We start from the raw sequence: 12,500 nt of genomic DNA, 5'->3' as shown, positions 1-12,500 counted from the left end.
TTAGAAATAAGAAGAATTGTGGCATAGTTGTGTTATACCTGTGTTATATTCACCTGTGTTTGGGTCAGGTACCAACACCCCCCCCCCCCGTGTGTGTAAAGTTATGAAAAGGAAAGCGCCTCTAACTCTTCAGAGGGAGATAAGGAAAGGGTGATATGAAGGGAAGGAAGGAGGATGAATAGAGTAGTGGGGAGAAGAGAGAGAGAGAGAGAGAGAGAGAGAGAGAGAGAGAGAGAAAAGAAAAGGGGGAATGAAAGGAGTGCATGTTGACAAATCCCCCCGCTGCTCTTTGTTCTCCGCCTCCGCCTCCGCCCCTTCTCTCCTCTCTTTCTCTCCCTCCATCCTCACACTCCCTCCCCCGTTTCCTCGCTTCCTGAACTATCCTCCTTCTCTTCCACACCTCTTTTTTTTCTCTCTGTGTGTCTGTCTGTCTCCATCCATGAAAATGTATCCCGAATCCCTCTCCCTCTCTATTCAAAAGTTTATTTTTTAAATTCCTTCTGCTTTCTTTTTCCCCCCAACTCGACATCTCTCGCTCTCTTTCTATCCTCCCTCCCTCCCTCTCTCACACACACACTCATAGTCTCCAGTTCTATTCAAGCCAAGAGAGGGGGGTAAATTCTTCTAATTGAAATTCTTTAGAGGGTCACCATGGGAATAGTAAACTTTGTTAGGAGGGGAAGAGAGAGAGAGAGAGGGAGAGAGAGAGAGGGACAGAGGGAGAATGGGGGAGAGAGGGGGTGAAACGGGACACAGAGTTTGTGAAAAGATTACCCCCCCCCCCCCCCCCTCGCCTCCTCTTCCAACAGTGAGAGAGTGGGTATCAACCCTTTCCCAAAAACTCGAAGCAGAGACATTCAACACTGTTTAGCTTCACCGTGAAAAGAGAGCCTGTTCCTACCTTTCTCCCCGGCACCCCTTTTTCTCTGTCTCTCTCTCTCTCTCTCTCCCTCCCTCCCTCTCTCTCTCTCCCTCTCTCGGTCTCTCTCACTCGCTTCCTCTTTATCTCTTTGGCTCTTCCTTTCTCCTCTTCTCCTTTGTCACCTGTCACCCCCCCTCCCTCTCCCTCGCTGTCCTCCTCTCTCTCTCTTCCCATCTGTCTGGCCTCCTCCTCTGTCCTGGGTGGGGGACAATGCGGCCCCCTGCTGTGTAATGGTGTGCTGTGGCCGGCCCTCATCTCTTTCTCTCTGTGTCCCTCTGCAGGTCGATGACGCCATGCTCATGTTTGACAAAACCACCAACAGACACAGAGGTAAGGGCATATGACCGTGTTATAAAAGAGTCTCTGGCAGACACACACACGAACGCACAAACACACATACACACACACACACACACATACAGTACCCACACACATACACACACACACACACACACACACACACACACACACACACACACACACACACACACACACACACACAAACACAAACACGCATCACAACAGGGTCTGTCTAATACATGTCTTAACACAAATACAGTACACACACACACACACACACACACACACACACACATATACAAACACACACACACGTACACGTACACACACACACACAAACACGTACACTCAGATGTACTTCTTGCACTAGGGTCAGGCGCTCAGATTTGTTTTAATATGTAATGTACACCAGCTGGGATGACCTTTAGATTCTTTATAGGGCTCTTCTCCCCTCCCTTCCCCTCTCCAGTTCTCCTCGCTCTTCTCCTCTGCTTTTCTCTCTCCTCATCTCGCCTCTGCCCACCTCTCTTCTCCTCCTCCTCTCCTCTCTTCTCCTCCTCCTTTCTTTTCTGTTGACTTTTTACCCTTCTTCTACCCCCCTCTCTTTACACTGTTCCTTAACTCCACACCGATTCTCCTCTTGCCTGTTCTCCTGTCATTTCCCCTTCTCTTCTCCTGTTGTCTCTTCTCCTCTCACTCTCCCCTATTCATGCCCTCCTTCCCCCTCTCGTACTTTCCCCCTCCCCCCGCTGTCCTCCCGTCTCCCCTGGTTCCCTGTCTCTCTCGGAGCATGGCCTGAGCTAGGGGTGAGGGGTAGGCTGGGCTCGGGCTAATCAGGTGGATGGGTAATCAGGTCTCAGGATAAACCGTCCATAAGCTCTCTCAGATTGAGAGTGAAAGCATGCCAAGCAGGATAAGGCTTCCTTTTTTTACTGGGGCCAGGGGATAGGGCCAGGCAACAGGTGAGTGGGAGGGGCCTACGCCCAAAGAGGAGGGGCTTAAAACAGGCGACGGGCATTATATCCTCAGGTGATCCTCAGGTGACTGGATGGGGAGTCACTAAGTTCAGGTGAGGGGAGATCAGATGGGACTGGACATGGCAGGGGGTGTGGTTTGATGAGAAGTGGGAGGAGTTTGGAGGGTGTGATTGGAGAGTGGGAGTGGTCCTGGAGAGAAGAGAGAGTGGTGGGACGGTTGCTGTGGGACGTGGTGTGTGAGGGGTTGAGAGGGTGAGAGGGTGTGAGGGTCAGAGAGAGGAACAGCTGGGAGGAGGAGATCCACTGGCCGAAGAGGAAAATGAGATTACGGGAGGCTAAAGAAAACAGGAGGGACTTAAGGAGAGCGGCCTAGGGGAGGGCAGTAGAGGGGGTTCAGGATCACCAGAGCGACCGGAGTGAGAAGGTATAGACTAAAGGTTTAGTCCTTCAACTGACCTCACAAAGTGTTCTTGAGTCCAGCACTGGGACTTTAACCAACTGACCTCACATACAGTGTTCTTGAGTCCAGGACTGGTCCTTAAATCAACTGACCTCACATAGTGTATTCTTGAGTCCAGCACTGGTCCTTAAATCATGGAGCCATGCTTTGCTATTCCCCAGACCATGAGGAGAGATAGACCCATAGCCTAAAGCTCATTTTATAATTCCATCACAGGCTTCTCTCTCAAACATGAAGCCTACTTATGTGTTTGTGTGTCTCACTTGTGTGCAGGCTTTGGGTTTGTCACCTTTGAGAATGAAGATGTGGTGGAGAAGGTCTGTGAGATCCACTTCCATGAGATCAACAACAAAATGGTAAGTTTGCCCCTTTGCACTTACTGGACACCATGTCCAATCACCTGACGTCTCTTTGAGGACAGGGACAGTGTTAAGCACAAAGTTTGAATTAAATAAATCTTTGTTTGATGCCTTAATGGACCTACTTGGTGTTTGTTGGCATTTGCACGGCTTTCCTGTCATGATACTTTAGTGTGAGAGCTTTGTGATGAGCTCCTTTAACTCTGTGACGTTGTGTTGTGACTCAGGTGGAGTGTAAGAAGGCCCAGCCGAAGGAGGTCATGTCACCGACCGGATCGGCTCGAGGGCGCTCCCGGGTGATGCCCTACGGCATGGACGCCTTCATGCTGGGCATCGGCATGCTGGGTAAGAAGATGCAAATGATGTACAATGCTTTGAGAGACCAGTGAGGGCTTAGATACAAACACATACCCACAAATGTAAATGTTGGCATTCAAACAGGGGCGAGAAACCAGTTGTGCCATGTGGTCAAAGTAGGAGGCACAGCGCCCTCTAATGGAAGCAAGGGGTAATGTTTTTAGCGTGCTGAAGTCTTGAGGGGGCCTTCTTCGCATGCCTCCCTAGCAGGAGGTCTGTGTGGTATGCAGCTCTTCTCAGACCCTATGGATCCCCACATGGCCTCTGCCTGTGTGCACGCATGGCTTTGATTACCGGGGCTAAACCCATGTCAAAGGGTGAAAGCGTGGAGCCAGAAAATTTGCCTAAACCCATGTTCACATTTTGCATTGCAAACGTGTGATTGTTTCCATCAACAGGAACAGGCAACACCGCCTGCAAACACAAGCGTTCAGCACACATGGAAGAACCCCCCTTTGAATAGTTGGTTTGGTTTATTTTCTATCCACAGGTTACCCAGGCTTCCAGACCGCCACCTATGCTAGTCGCAGTTACGCTGGTATCGCGCCTGGATACACCTACCAGTTCCCTGGTAAGCCCCCCTGTGTACACGGCACCCCCCTATACACGGGTCCCGGCTGTCAGAATGCGATGGCGCGATGGCCCTATGGAAAGTATACCTCTTTTTTAGAGTACTCAGAGTGCAGTAGAGACAGTCATTCTTTTTGATTTCACAAAAGAGGAATGACGGAGTCTCTACCAATTGTGTCAGTAATAAAAGACCATGTGAGAAATAGTGCTCGGATGTTACACGTCACGAGGAGTAAGACAATCCAAACTAATTGTGTTAGCCTATCTGGTGGTTAGCATCATGCTACATTGATTAGATAGCAGTTGGGTGCACTTGCAGGTAGGAGTCACAAGACACAAGTATGAGTACATTGAGTTATATTTTACATCTATCGTAAAGCATGCAATGTATTCTACTCATACACGTACAGACAGAAGCATAAACATTCAGATGGTCATTGGTCTTTGGCTGCTTGTAGATTTCAGAGAGGTGTCGAGTAGCGGTTGTGCTTGGGTGGGTGGTTTAGGGTCAGGTACTGAGAGAGATGCTGAGACGGACACATCTCTTTTAATGTGTTCCCTTCCCTGTTCCCCCCCTAACCCTAACACTAATCCTAACCCTAACCCCTGAGTCCCTCACTTTAATCCCCATTCAGTTCACCTCTGACCCCAGTGTACACCTGCTTCTCCTCTGCTGAGATTGTGCTCTCTACCAGTTTGCTGAATCTAACCAAGCCCCTTCCTTCTGTTTCTTTCCCTCCCTCCCTTCCTCTCTTCCCCATCCCGTTTCCCCTCTTTCTGTCTGGGTCTCGTTCATCCCCCACCTTTTTTGTTTGTTTTTTTAACTCACATGCCTCTTGGTCCCTCCTTTCCCTCTCTTTCTCCTATGTAGCACCTACTCCTTGCTGTAAGTCGCTTGCTTGTGTGTGTGTGTGTGTGTGTGTGTGTGTGTGTGTGAATGTGTTTGTGGATGAATGCGTGCACGTATGTGGAGTGGACGTGTGTGTTGTAAACTCCTGCTTATAGATGGCGTGTTTGAAAAGCGCCCTTTCATGGTGTAGAAGTGAGTGTGTGTGTGTTTGTGTGTGCTTAAGTAGATGTATTCGTGTGTATGTGAAATGTGTGTGTGTGAGAGTGAGTGTATGTGTGTGGTTAGCTTGGCTCGTGGACCGTGTGTGTATTTACAACGCTCTTTTGACATTTCTGTTTCTAGAATTCCATTTAGAGAGGACCCCCCTCCTGACATCATCCCACCCCTCTGAACTCGCAGGTCAGTTTCTCTTCTGGGGTTTACAAGCAGCTCTCTGTCTATCAGATGTGCTCACTGTCGCCACCTGCTGGCCTGACAGACTCCTGGCACCAACCCCCATATGGAACTCTATCCTTCATAGGCCATTTTAAAACCATTGAATGAGATTCTGTAAAGCTGTAAAGCTAATCTGCATGTGTTCAGTCAGTCTGGTTATTGTCTCTTATTTGAACAACTGCTTTCTTTTGACATGCAATGTCTTTCAGTCAGTCAAATAAGCAGAACCTTGTGGAAAGCTGTTTTAGTCAGGCATCAGGCCGGATTTAAAACAAGTTTGTGACTGGATGGCTGCTTTTATGAGATTTCAGTGTTAAAGGTGCTTTCGAAATGGTTCAAAAACATTTCTTATCAACCAAAGTGAAATGTTTTTTTTTTATGTTTGCTTTCATTTTCTTTCTACTTAATTTAGGCTCTGAAGAATTCTGTCTAAAGAGCTTAGAATACCAAATGGCAGAACATTTATTTTCGAAGTTTTTTCTTTTTGAAGCATCTAAAACTACATACTGCAGCTTTACGTGTTAGGGATTATAAGCCTGTCTCAGCTGACAAACACTTCCTGACACCTTTAAGCATTTCTCTGTATGAAGGAGATCTAAACAGACCAAAGAAGGTAACTGAAGAGGATGAGGTGAAATAGGTTTTGTGAATCTTGCACTTGCCTTCCCTGTCTCAATTGATCTCTCTTTCCTCCCTCCGTCTCTCTATCTCTCTCTGTTCTCTCTCTCTCTCACTCTCTCTCTCTCTCTCTGTCTCTCTCTGTCTCTCTTTCTTTCCCTTTCAGCCATTCCACTGACGGCGTATGGGCCAATGGCAGCCGCCGCAGCTGCAGCTGCAGTGGCCAGAGGTACAGTTGAGGGGCAAGACTCCTTTTTACTCTGTGTGTGTGTGTGTGTGTGTGTGTCTGTGAGCGAAAGAGAGAGAGAGAGAGACAGAGAGAGAAAGAGAGAGAGAGAGAGAGAGAGGGACTGAAACCCTGTCTTTGTCTCCACACGGGGTCTGTTCTGATCATATTTGGTATTTTGTCCTTCAGGCTCGACACCCTCGCGTGGGTTCCTGGGCACCAGCAGCCCTGGACCAAACATGGCTGACCTGTATGCAGCAGCCAATCAGGATTCAGGCGTGAGCAGCTACATGAGCGCAGCCAGCCCCGCCCCAAGCTCAGGGTTTGGGCATGGACTCGGGGTATGGCAACAAAGACTCACAGAAGTACTAAGTTGCACAATATACCCCCCCGACTTGCACATACACATACACATACACATACACATACACATACACATACACATACACATACACATACACATACACATACACATACACATACACATACACATACACATACACATACACATACATATACAGACACATACAGACACATACAGACACAAATACACACAGAAATGCATGGTAACAAAGATAGACAAACATCTCACCCTCCACACACACTATGCACACCTTCAATTGACACAAGTGGCTTTTCATCCCTCTTATTGCATTTGTCCTCTCTGTCCCTCTCTTTTCAGGGTCCTATGATAGCGACGGCCTTTACTAACGGCTACCACTGAGAGCTCTCCTTGCTGCACCCAACGTGGAGGGGGCGGTCCATCCTGCTGGTGAGCCAATCAAACTGCTGTGTGCCTCTTGATGGTACGATCTGATTGGCTGCTGCAGGTGTCCCCTGATTTCTACCCCACTTGACTGAAGATCTTTTTTTTTTTTCCTAAAGAAAAAATGTTCTTCCTCCCTCTCATTTCCTGTCTTCTGTACTAACATCACTTCCTTCATCTGATCCCTTGTTTTTATCCTGATCTTTACCTTTATCTAAACTGCTATGAGTAGGCTTTCTCAATGGCTCAGTCGCCATGTGCTGTCTTTTCAGATGAAAAACAGGAAAAAAAGAAAAAGTTTTTAAAAAAATCAGAGGAAGGTTTGGGGTTGTACTTGAGGAAAACATAAGGAGTGTTTTATGTTTTGTTTTTTTGATTGTTTCTTTTTTGAGGAGTTTTAATTGAATTGCTACATTATGATGTCTCATTTTAATGTTTTGTTGACTATGTACTTTTGTGTTTTATTTTGCAACACAAACATGCTGTGTAGACGGAGGGAGAGAGAGAAAGAGAGAGAGAGAGAGAGAGCAAAAGAAAAGAGAGACGTTTGAGAACACAAGAGGTGTTGGTGTCATCCTCTCCTCCTTAGTACTCCTAACAAAATTTTAACACAAGAACAAACATGCGAAAAGCAAATTCACTTTCCTTTTCTATTTTAACAAAAAAAAAAGTGACAAAGGAAAACATGGAAAAAAACTAAAATGTATATTTTGGTAGTTTTTAAACAAACAACATTTGTAATATTATTATTAATATCAAACAGTGATGAGATTTGTTTTCTTCTGTAATTGGTTTGAAAAAAATGTTTTATTTCCTCCTGTAAGATATTGTACATACAGCACATAGCGGGGTGGGTGTGTGTGTGGGGTAACTTTCAAGTGGGAGGGGGGTTGGGGAGGGGCGGGGTTGATTGGGCTGGAGAAGGACTTTATATGGCAGGACTTCGCAGTTGATGTTGACAGTTTGGGTGGGTAAATCGGGCCGGGTGGGGGTGGGGGGTCTCTCTCTAAACTGGACGTTTTCTGCTGTGGGCATTGCGTTCGGCGGAGGCTTGTGAGCGGTCGCAGGCCTGCTGCTGAACAGGACTTGTGGGTTTTTGGCGGTGGCCGGCTTTCCAGTTGCGTCTCACTTTACGCCTGCTCATTTTAGTGTCGTTTTTTTTCCCTAAACTGACTTTTTTGCGTGATTGGAGTTGCTGAGGTTTTTTTCTGAGCTGTTGCACAGTGTGTGTGTGTGTGTGAGGTCAGTGTACATTTTATTTTTTCACTGGTGAACATTTCAGGTCCTTTAAACTGCAATGACATCTACGCTTATCAATTCACTTCTAGTTCTAACGTTATAACTTGTTTTACCGGTATGGCTCCACTGGGTTCAGTGAGGGTAACTTGATCATCTTAACATTTCTGCTTACATAAATGAGACACGAACTGAGGCCTGCTCGCGCAGTTGTTCCTATTGGCATGGAGTTCACGTAGCTGGGTGAGGCTCTCTGTGACCTCCCCCGGCTTGAGAGGTGGTATCCACCATCGTAGTTTGACGTGTTCCTTTCTAACATAACTCTGCTGAGTTCTGCACATGTGAAAAATGTGGAATTGCATGGATTTGGCGATGGAAGTACCTGTACTGATATGATGTACTGTCCTGATCAGCCCCCTGCATGAGTCAATTGGATTGTGGGAAATGGGAACAAGACAAAGGTCAGTGTGGACCTCCAGTGTTTTAATGGCTTTGGTCAAAGCTGGGCTGGTTTGTGGGTTCTGGGTGTGGGGAGGAGTGGGATGGGGTGGGGTGGTTCTTAATACTGCTTTTCTGGGAAATATATATATTTTTTGCGCAATTTGTCTTCTATTGTACATTTCTTTGTCTGGTTTCCTTTCCTTGCCCGTTGCAATAACGGTGATTTTTTTACTGTGTTTAAAAAAAAAAAAAAAAAAAAACGATGAAGGACACATTTTTAAAGCAATGGATCCTAGGAGCCGTTATATCATGGTTCTAATCTGGTCTCTACCTGTCCTTTGTGGATTGTGTGTTTGCAAGTTGCGGAGAACAAGTGTGTGTGTGGTGTGTGTGTGTGTGTGTGTGTGTTTGTTTGTGTGTGCCTGCATGTGTCTGCAGTGCTGTGTGTGTGTGTGTGTGTGTGCGTGTGCGTGTGTGTGTGTGTTTATGTGTATTATGTGCTGAACAAAGTATGCTGAAGTAAGGATTTTACACAGGTGGTTTACACGCATTTCAACTGCCTTCTTTTGGTACTGAAACACTTGTCTCTGTCAGTGTTGAGGAGAAGTGTATTTAGATCAGTGCTCAGGGGGAGAGCTTCTGAACAGGGAATAAACTCACAAGCAAACCCTCACATCAGTCAAAACTTTCCCTTTTGAAATCCTGTCCGGAAAGATCCGGAAGTTTTCCCTTTCCAAATAAAAAAAACTCTCATTTCAACCAGTAAAATCAACCACAGGAGACCCACATTTGAACTCAAGAGGGATTTCTGCCAGGCAATTAAGTTACAGGCTAAAAGCTCTGAATGGTGTTCAGTGCTCACGTTGCTTAATAATAATTATATTAATTAATAATTAATTAAGTTGGGTTTTGCTTCTCTGCAGTATTTTGTTCAGCACATGTATCCCTCCTTACTGAAGTCCCCCTCTTGAAGCACTCTCTTCCTAACTGACAGAAACGCCCCACAAAACTACTGTTTGACTCACACTGTAACTATTTAACCAGCAAAAAAAGCAATAAGTTATTTTTATCTTAATTAATAAGAATTATGCTATTAATGATGGTATGAATATCAATGACAATTACGTGGCATTAAGACTTATTTTCACACAAAAAAAAAGAAGCTCTATTTTTTCTGACCCATTTTTATCCCCCTTCTCTTATAATAATGATTCAGTGATTTTTGTTTTGTTTTGTCCAAAACATTAATTTCCTGTTTCCTGTTTGTGTTGAAGATTTGTACTGGGTGTTGATCACATGGGGTGGGGGTTATGATGTGATGCATAACTGGAAACCTTTGTTGTGGAAGTGACGCTGTTATGGTTTGTGGGTGCTGGGACTCTCTGGGTGAGTCTGTTTGAAGTTCCTCAGCTCTTAGACGGACAGCGGTCTCTGCCAACACTGTAACTTAAACACTCTTCTGACCGGCCCCTCCTTTGTTTATTATGTATTTTTTTTTGTTTTTGTTTTTATCTCCTCTGGAAATTTCAAATTTCAAATTCCTAATAAATTATTTTAAACATTCCACTGAGGTCTGTTGTTGTTAACGTATTTCCATTACAAATATAAATGTTAAAAAAAAAAAAAAAAACATATCTCTAATAACATACATTTATATTAGGATTTAATTATGTGATTGATGACACCCTTTTAATGTGAAATGGTTAAAATACACGCAAACAAGCAAAGGGGTTTGTGGCTTTCACCGTGTCAGAAGGCATTACACGGAATGAGATGCACCGCTAATCTCGTCCTTGAATTATTGATGGTGCTTGTTTGTCTGGTTTATCAGGCAGGTTTATCAGTGCCCGCATGGCATTGAGTGTCAAACGAGGGAATCCGTGCTCACAAACATCCACTTGACATTACATGGCCTGAGGCTTTTGAGTGCCTTATTTTTTTATAGACCCTTTAATCTACTTATAACGACTCACAACTGACATATTTCCCAAACCATTGCAAATCATGACATGAAAGCCAGCTTGAAAGCGCTGAGTCATGCTGATAAATCAGTGGGCAGAATCGCATGACTGAAGGAAAAAAAGAGGACACACACCCAAAGAAATGTAGGTTCAGTCTAGAACACTGAAAACATGAAAAGTGAATAACGCCACACTCCATATAATCCTAAATATAAACTTCAGTGCCAACCAAATAACGTTGGGATTAAATAAGTTACAGTAGGGAGTTTATATAATCTGCAGATATTCACTTTTCATACGGACTCACGATGCCCTCAGACACAGATCACACCCAGAATTCAGTGCTGTGCCCTGCGGCTGGGCAGTGCCAATCCAGTCATAACACGCCTTGGCCGATCTCACCCAACACCCAGCCGCACCCCCTGTGGCCCGCATGCCTGGAATATGAATCTTCATGTGGCATGACCTGCTGGCACAGAGGAGCAGCCCTCACAATTACACTTAGCAACCAGAGGGCCACGGCAACAAGAACGCTCCCGCAGGTGCATGCATACACACACACACACACGCACACACACACCCACACACCCACACACACGTGGCATATACACAACCACATTGAAAGACAGTTCTGGCTGCTACCAAGGAGCTGATTCTAAAGAACCAGAAGGTATTAATTTATAAGCTAGTGGATGTATGTTGAAAATGTATGTTACTCTTTATGTATACTGATAGGTGAAAATTCACCCAAGTTACTTCAGGACTCCGGAGTTGTCAATCAGTATATTTATTCAACAAGAACAATTGCAATTGGGCTCACTCACAGCACAAGGATCAGAAGTGAAGCAATTTCACATAGGAACCACAAGGCTTATATGCTTAGATGTATCTAATGCTGACGCCGTAAGTGTAAGAAATCATAGTCAAAACAAGGTTCACGTCCGAGCTTCTCGTACTTTCACAGGGGTGAGAAAATAATAAGTGGGGCCAGTGAATCAAGTTACACATATACACAGGGACACAGAAGAGCCATGTCTCAGTTAAAGGAAAATTATTTTCTTAACTTATGTCATTAACAGTGTTTGTAAATAATCTCCATCATATACAGTATATGTTATCGGAGCATCCTGCCATTTTCATCATGACCATTATTGTCTAATGATACATTACTGCATTACTTTGTACTTTTTACGCACCATAAAGAAACAACAGCAGCTGACAACAATTAATAAATAACCAAGACATGTCTTGAAAGCTTTTATGGCATTTTCCATGTCATGTTTTTGACAGAGTTGTATTTATTCTGTGATGAAAGGTTCAGCGTAAGTATAACAAGAATGCCCATGTGATACATTTTTTATCATTTTGTGAACACAAAGTGTTCTTTTATAAAGAAAATTTTTAAGTGTTTTTAAAGTGTTCTTAAAGTGAGCACTTAACCTTACACTGCAGTGCCATAATTACTCACGACTCTGGTATGGCTGCTACAGAGTAATCTTTTGTTAAGATGCTGGGACAAGTGAACCTTTCAAGAAACAGGCTAATTATTCCTAACCAACAGTTTAGCACACCAAAAACACTTCAGGAGCAAAGTTACAGAATGGCTTATCGGCCAAAGCACAGAGCTTGTCTGTCCCACTACAGACTCATGAAACAGGTTGGAGCCAGGTCCACGGAACCTCAATGACAATGACATCATGAGGTCCACGGAACCTCATAGACAATGACATCATGAGGCCCACGGAACCTCAAAGACAATGACATCATGAGGTCCACGGAACCTCAAAGACAATGACATCATGAGACCCACGGAACCTCAATGACATCATGAGGAACAAAAATAACGCATTTATGTTTATAGCCCCCTACTTCCACGTCATTCACTCTCTGTTTTTACCCCTGCGTACCCCCACACTTCTCTCCCAACCCCCCTTTCTGGGAATGTGTTTGCTCCTTCCAGCACTAATTGGGTCACACCCCAGCGCCCCCCCCCAACTTCAGCTCACCCCAGCCCCAGCCTTA

The 12,500-nt window shown here is 44.9% G+C and overlaps 2 protein-coding genes across 3 annotated transcripts in view; both read left to right on the top strand.

The window, feature by feature from the left end:
• The window catches only part of LOC308372807 (RNA-binding protein Musashi homolog 1-like), a 26,691-nt gene extending 19,006 nt beyond the window's left edge, over positions 1-7,685 (top strand). For both annotated transcript variants that reach the window (XM_080848131.1, XM_080848130.1), the window contains exons 7-14: positions 1,204-1,252; positions 2,933-3,015; positions 3,246-3,363; positions 3,866-3,946; positions 5,138-5,194; positions 6,015-6,077; positions 6,264-6,439; positions 6,757-7,685. In XM_080848131.1, coding sequence (XP_080704257.1) covers positions 1,204-1,252; positions 2,933-3,015; positions 3,246-3,363; positions 3,866-3,946; positions 5,138-5,194; positions 6,015-6,077; positions 6,264-6,439; positions 6,757-6,798 — 669 coding nt within the window. In that variant the 3' untranslated portion in view covers positions 6,799-7,685. The remainder of the gene's footprint in view (positions 1-1,203; positions 1,253-2,932; positions 3,016-3,245; positions 3,364-3,865; positions 3,947-5,137; positions 5,195-6,014; positions 6,078-6,263; positions 6,440-6,756) is intronic.
• Positions 7,686-12,489: 4,804 nt separating this feature from the next.
• The window catches only part of LOC308372683 (transmembrane protein 233), a 3,237-nt gene continuing 3,226 nt past the window's right edge, over positions 12,490-12,500 (top strand). The window contains exon 1 of the mRNA XM_080847957.1: positions 12,490-12,500. This exon is cut by the window's right edge and continues 380 nt beyond it. The gene's annotated coding sequence lies outside the window, so the exon portion shown is untranslated.

The sequence above is a fragment of the Sprattus sprattus genome (assembly GCF_963457725.1).
Source record: "Sprattus sprattus genome assembly, chromosome: 11".
Taxonomy (NCBI): domain Eukaryota; kingdom Metazoa; phylum Chordata; class Actinopteri; order Clupeiformes; family Clupeidae; genus Sprattus; species Sprattus sprattus.
Note: the sequence above shows the minus strand (reverse complement) of the source record. Positions and strands in the feature narration are given on the sequence as shown.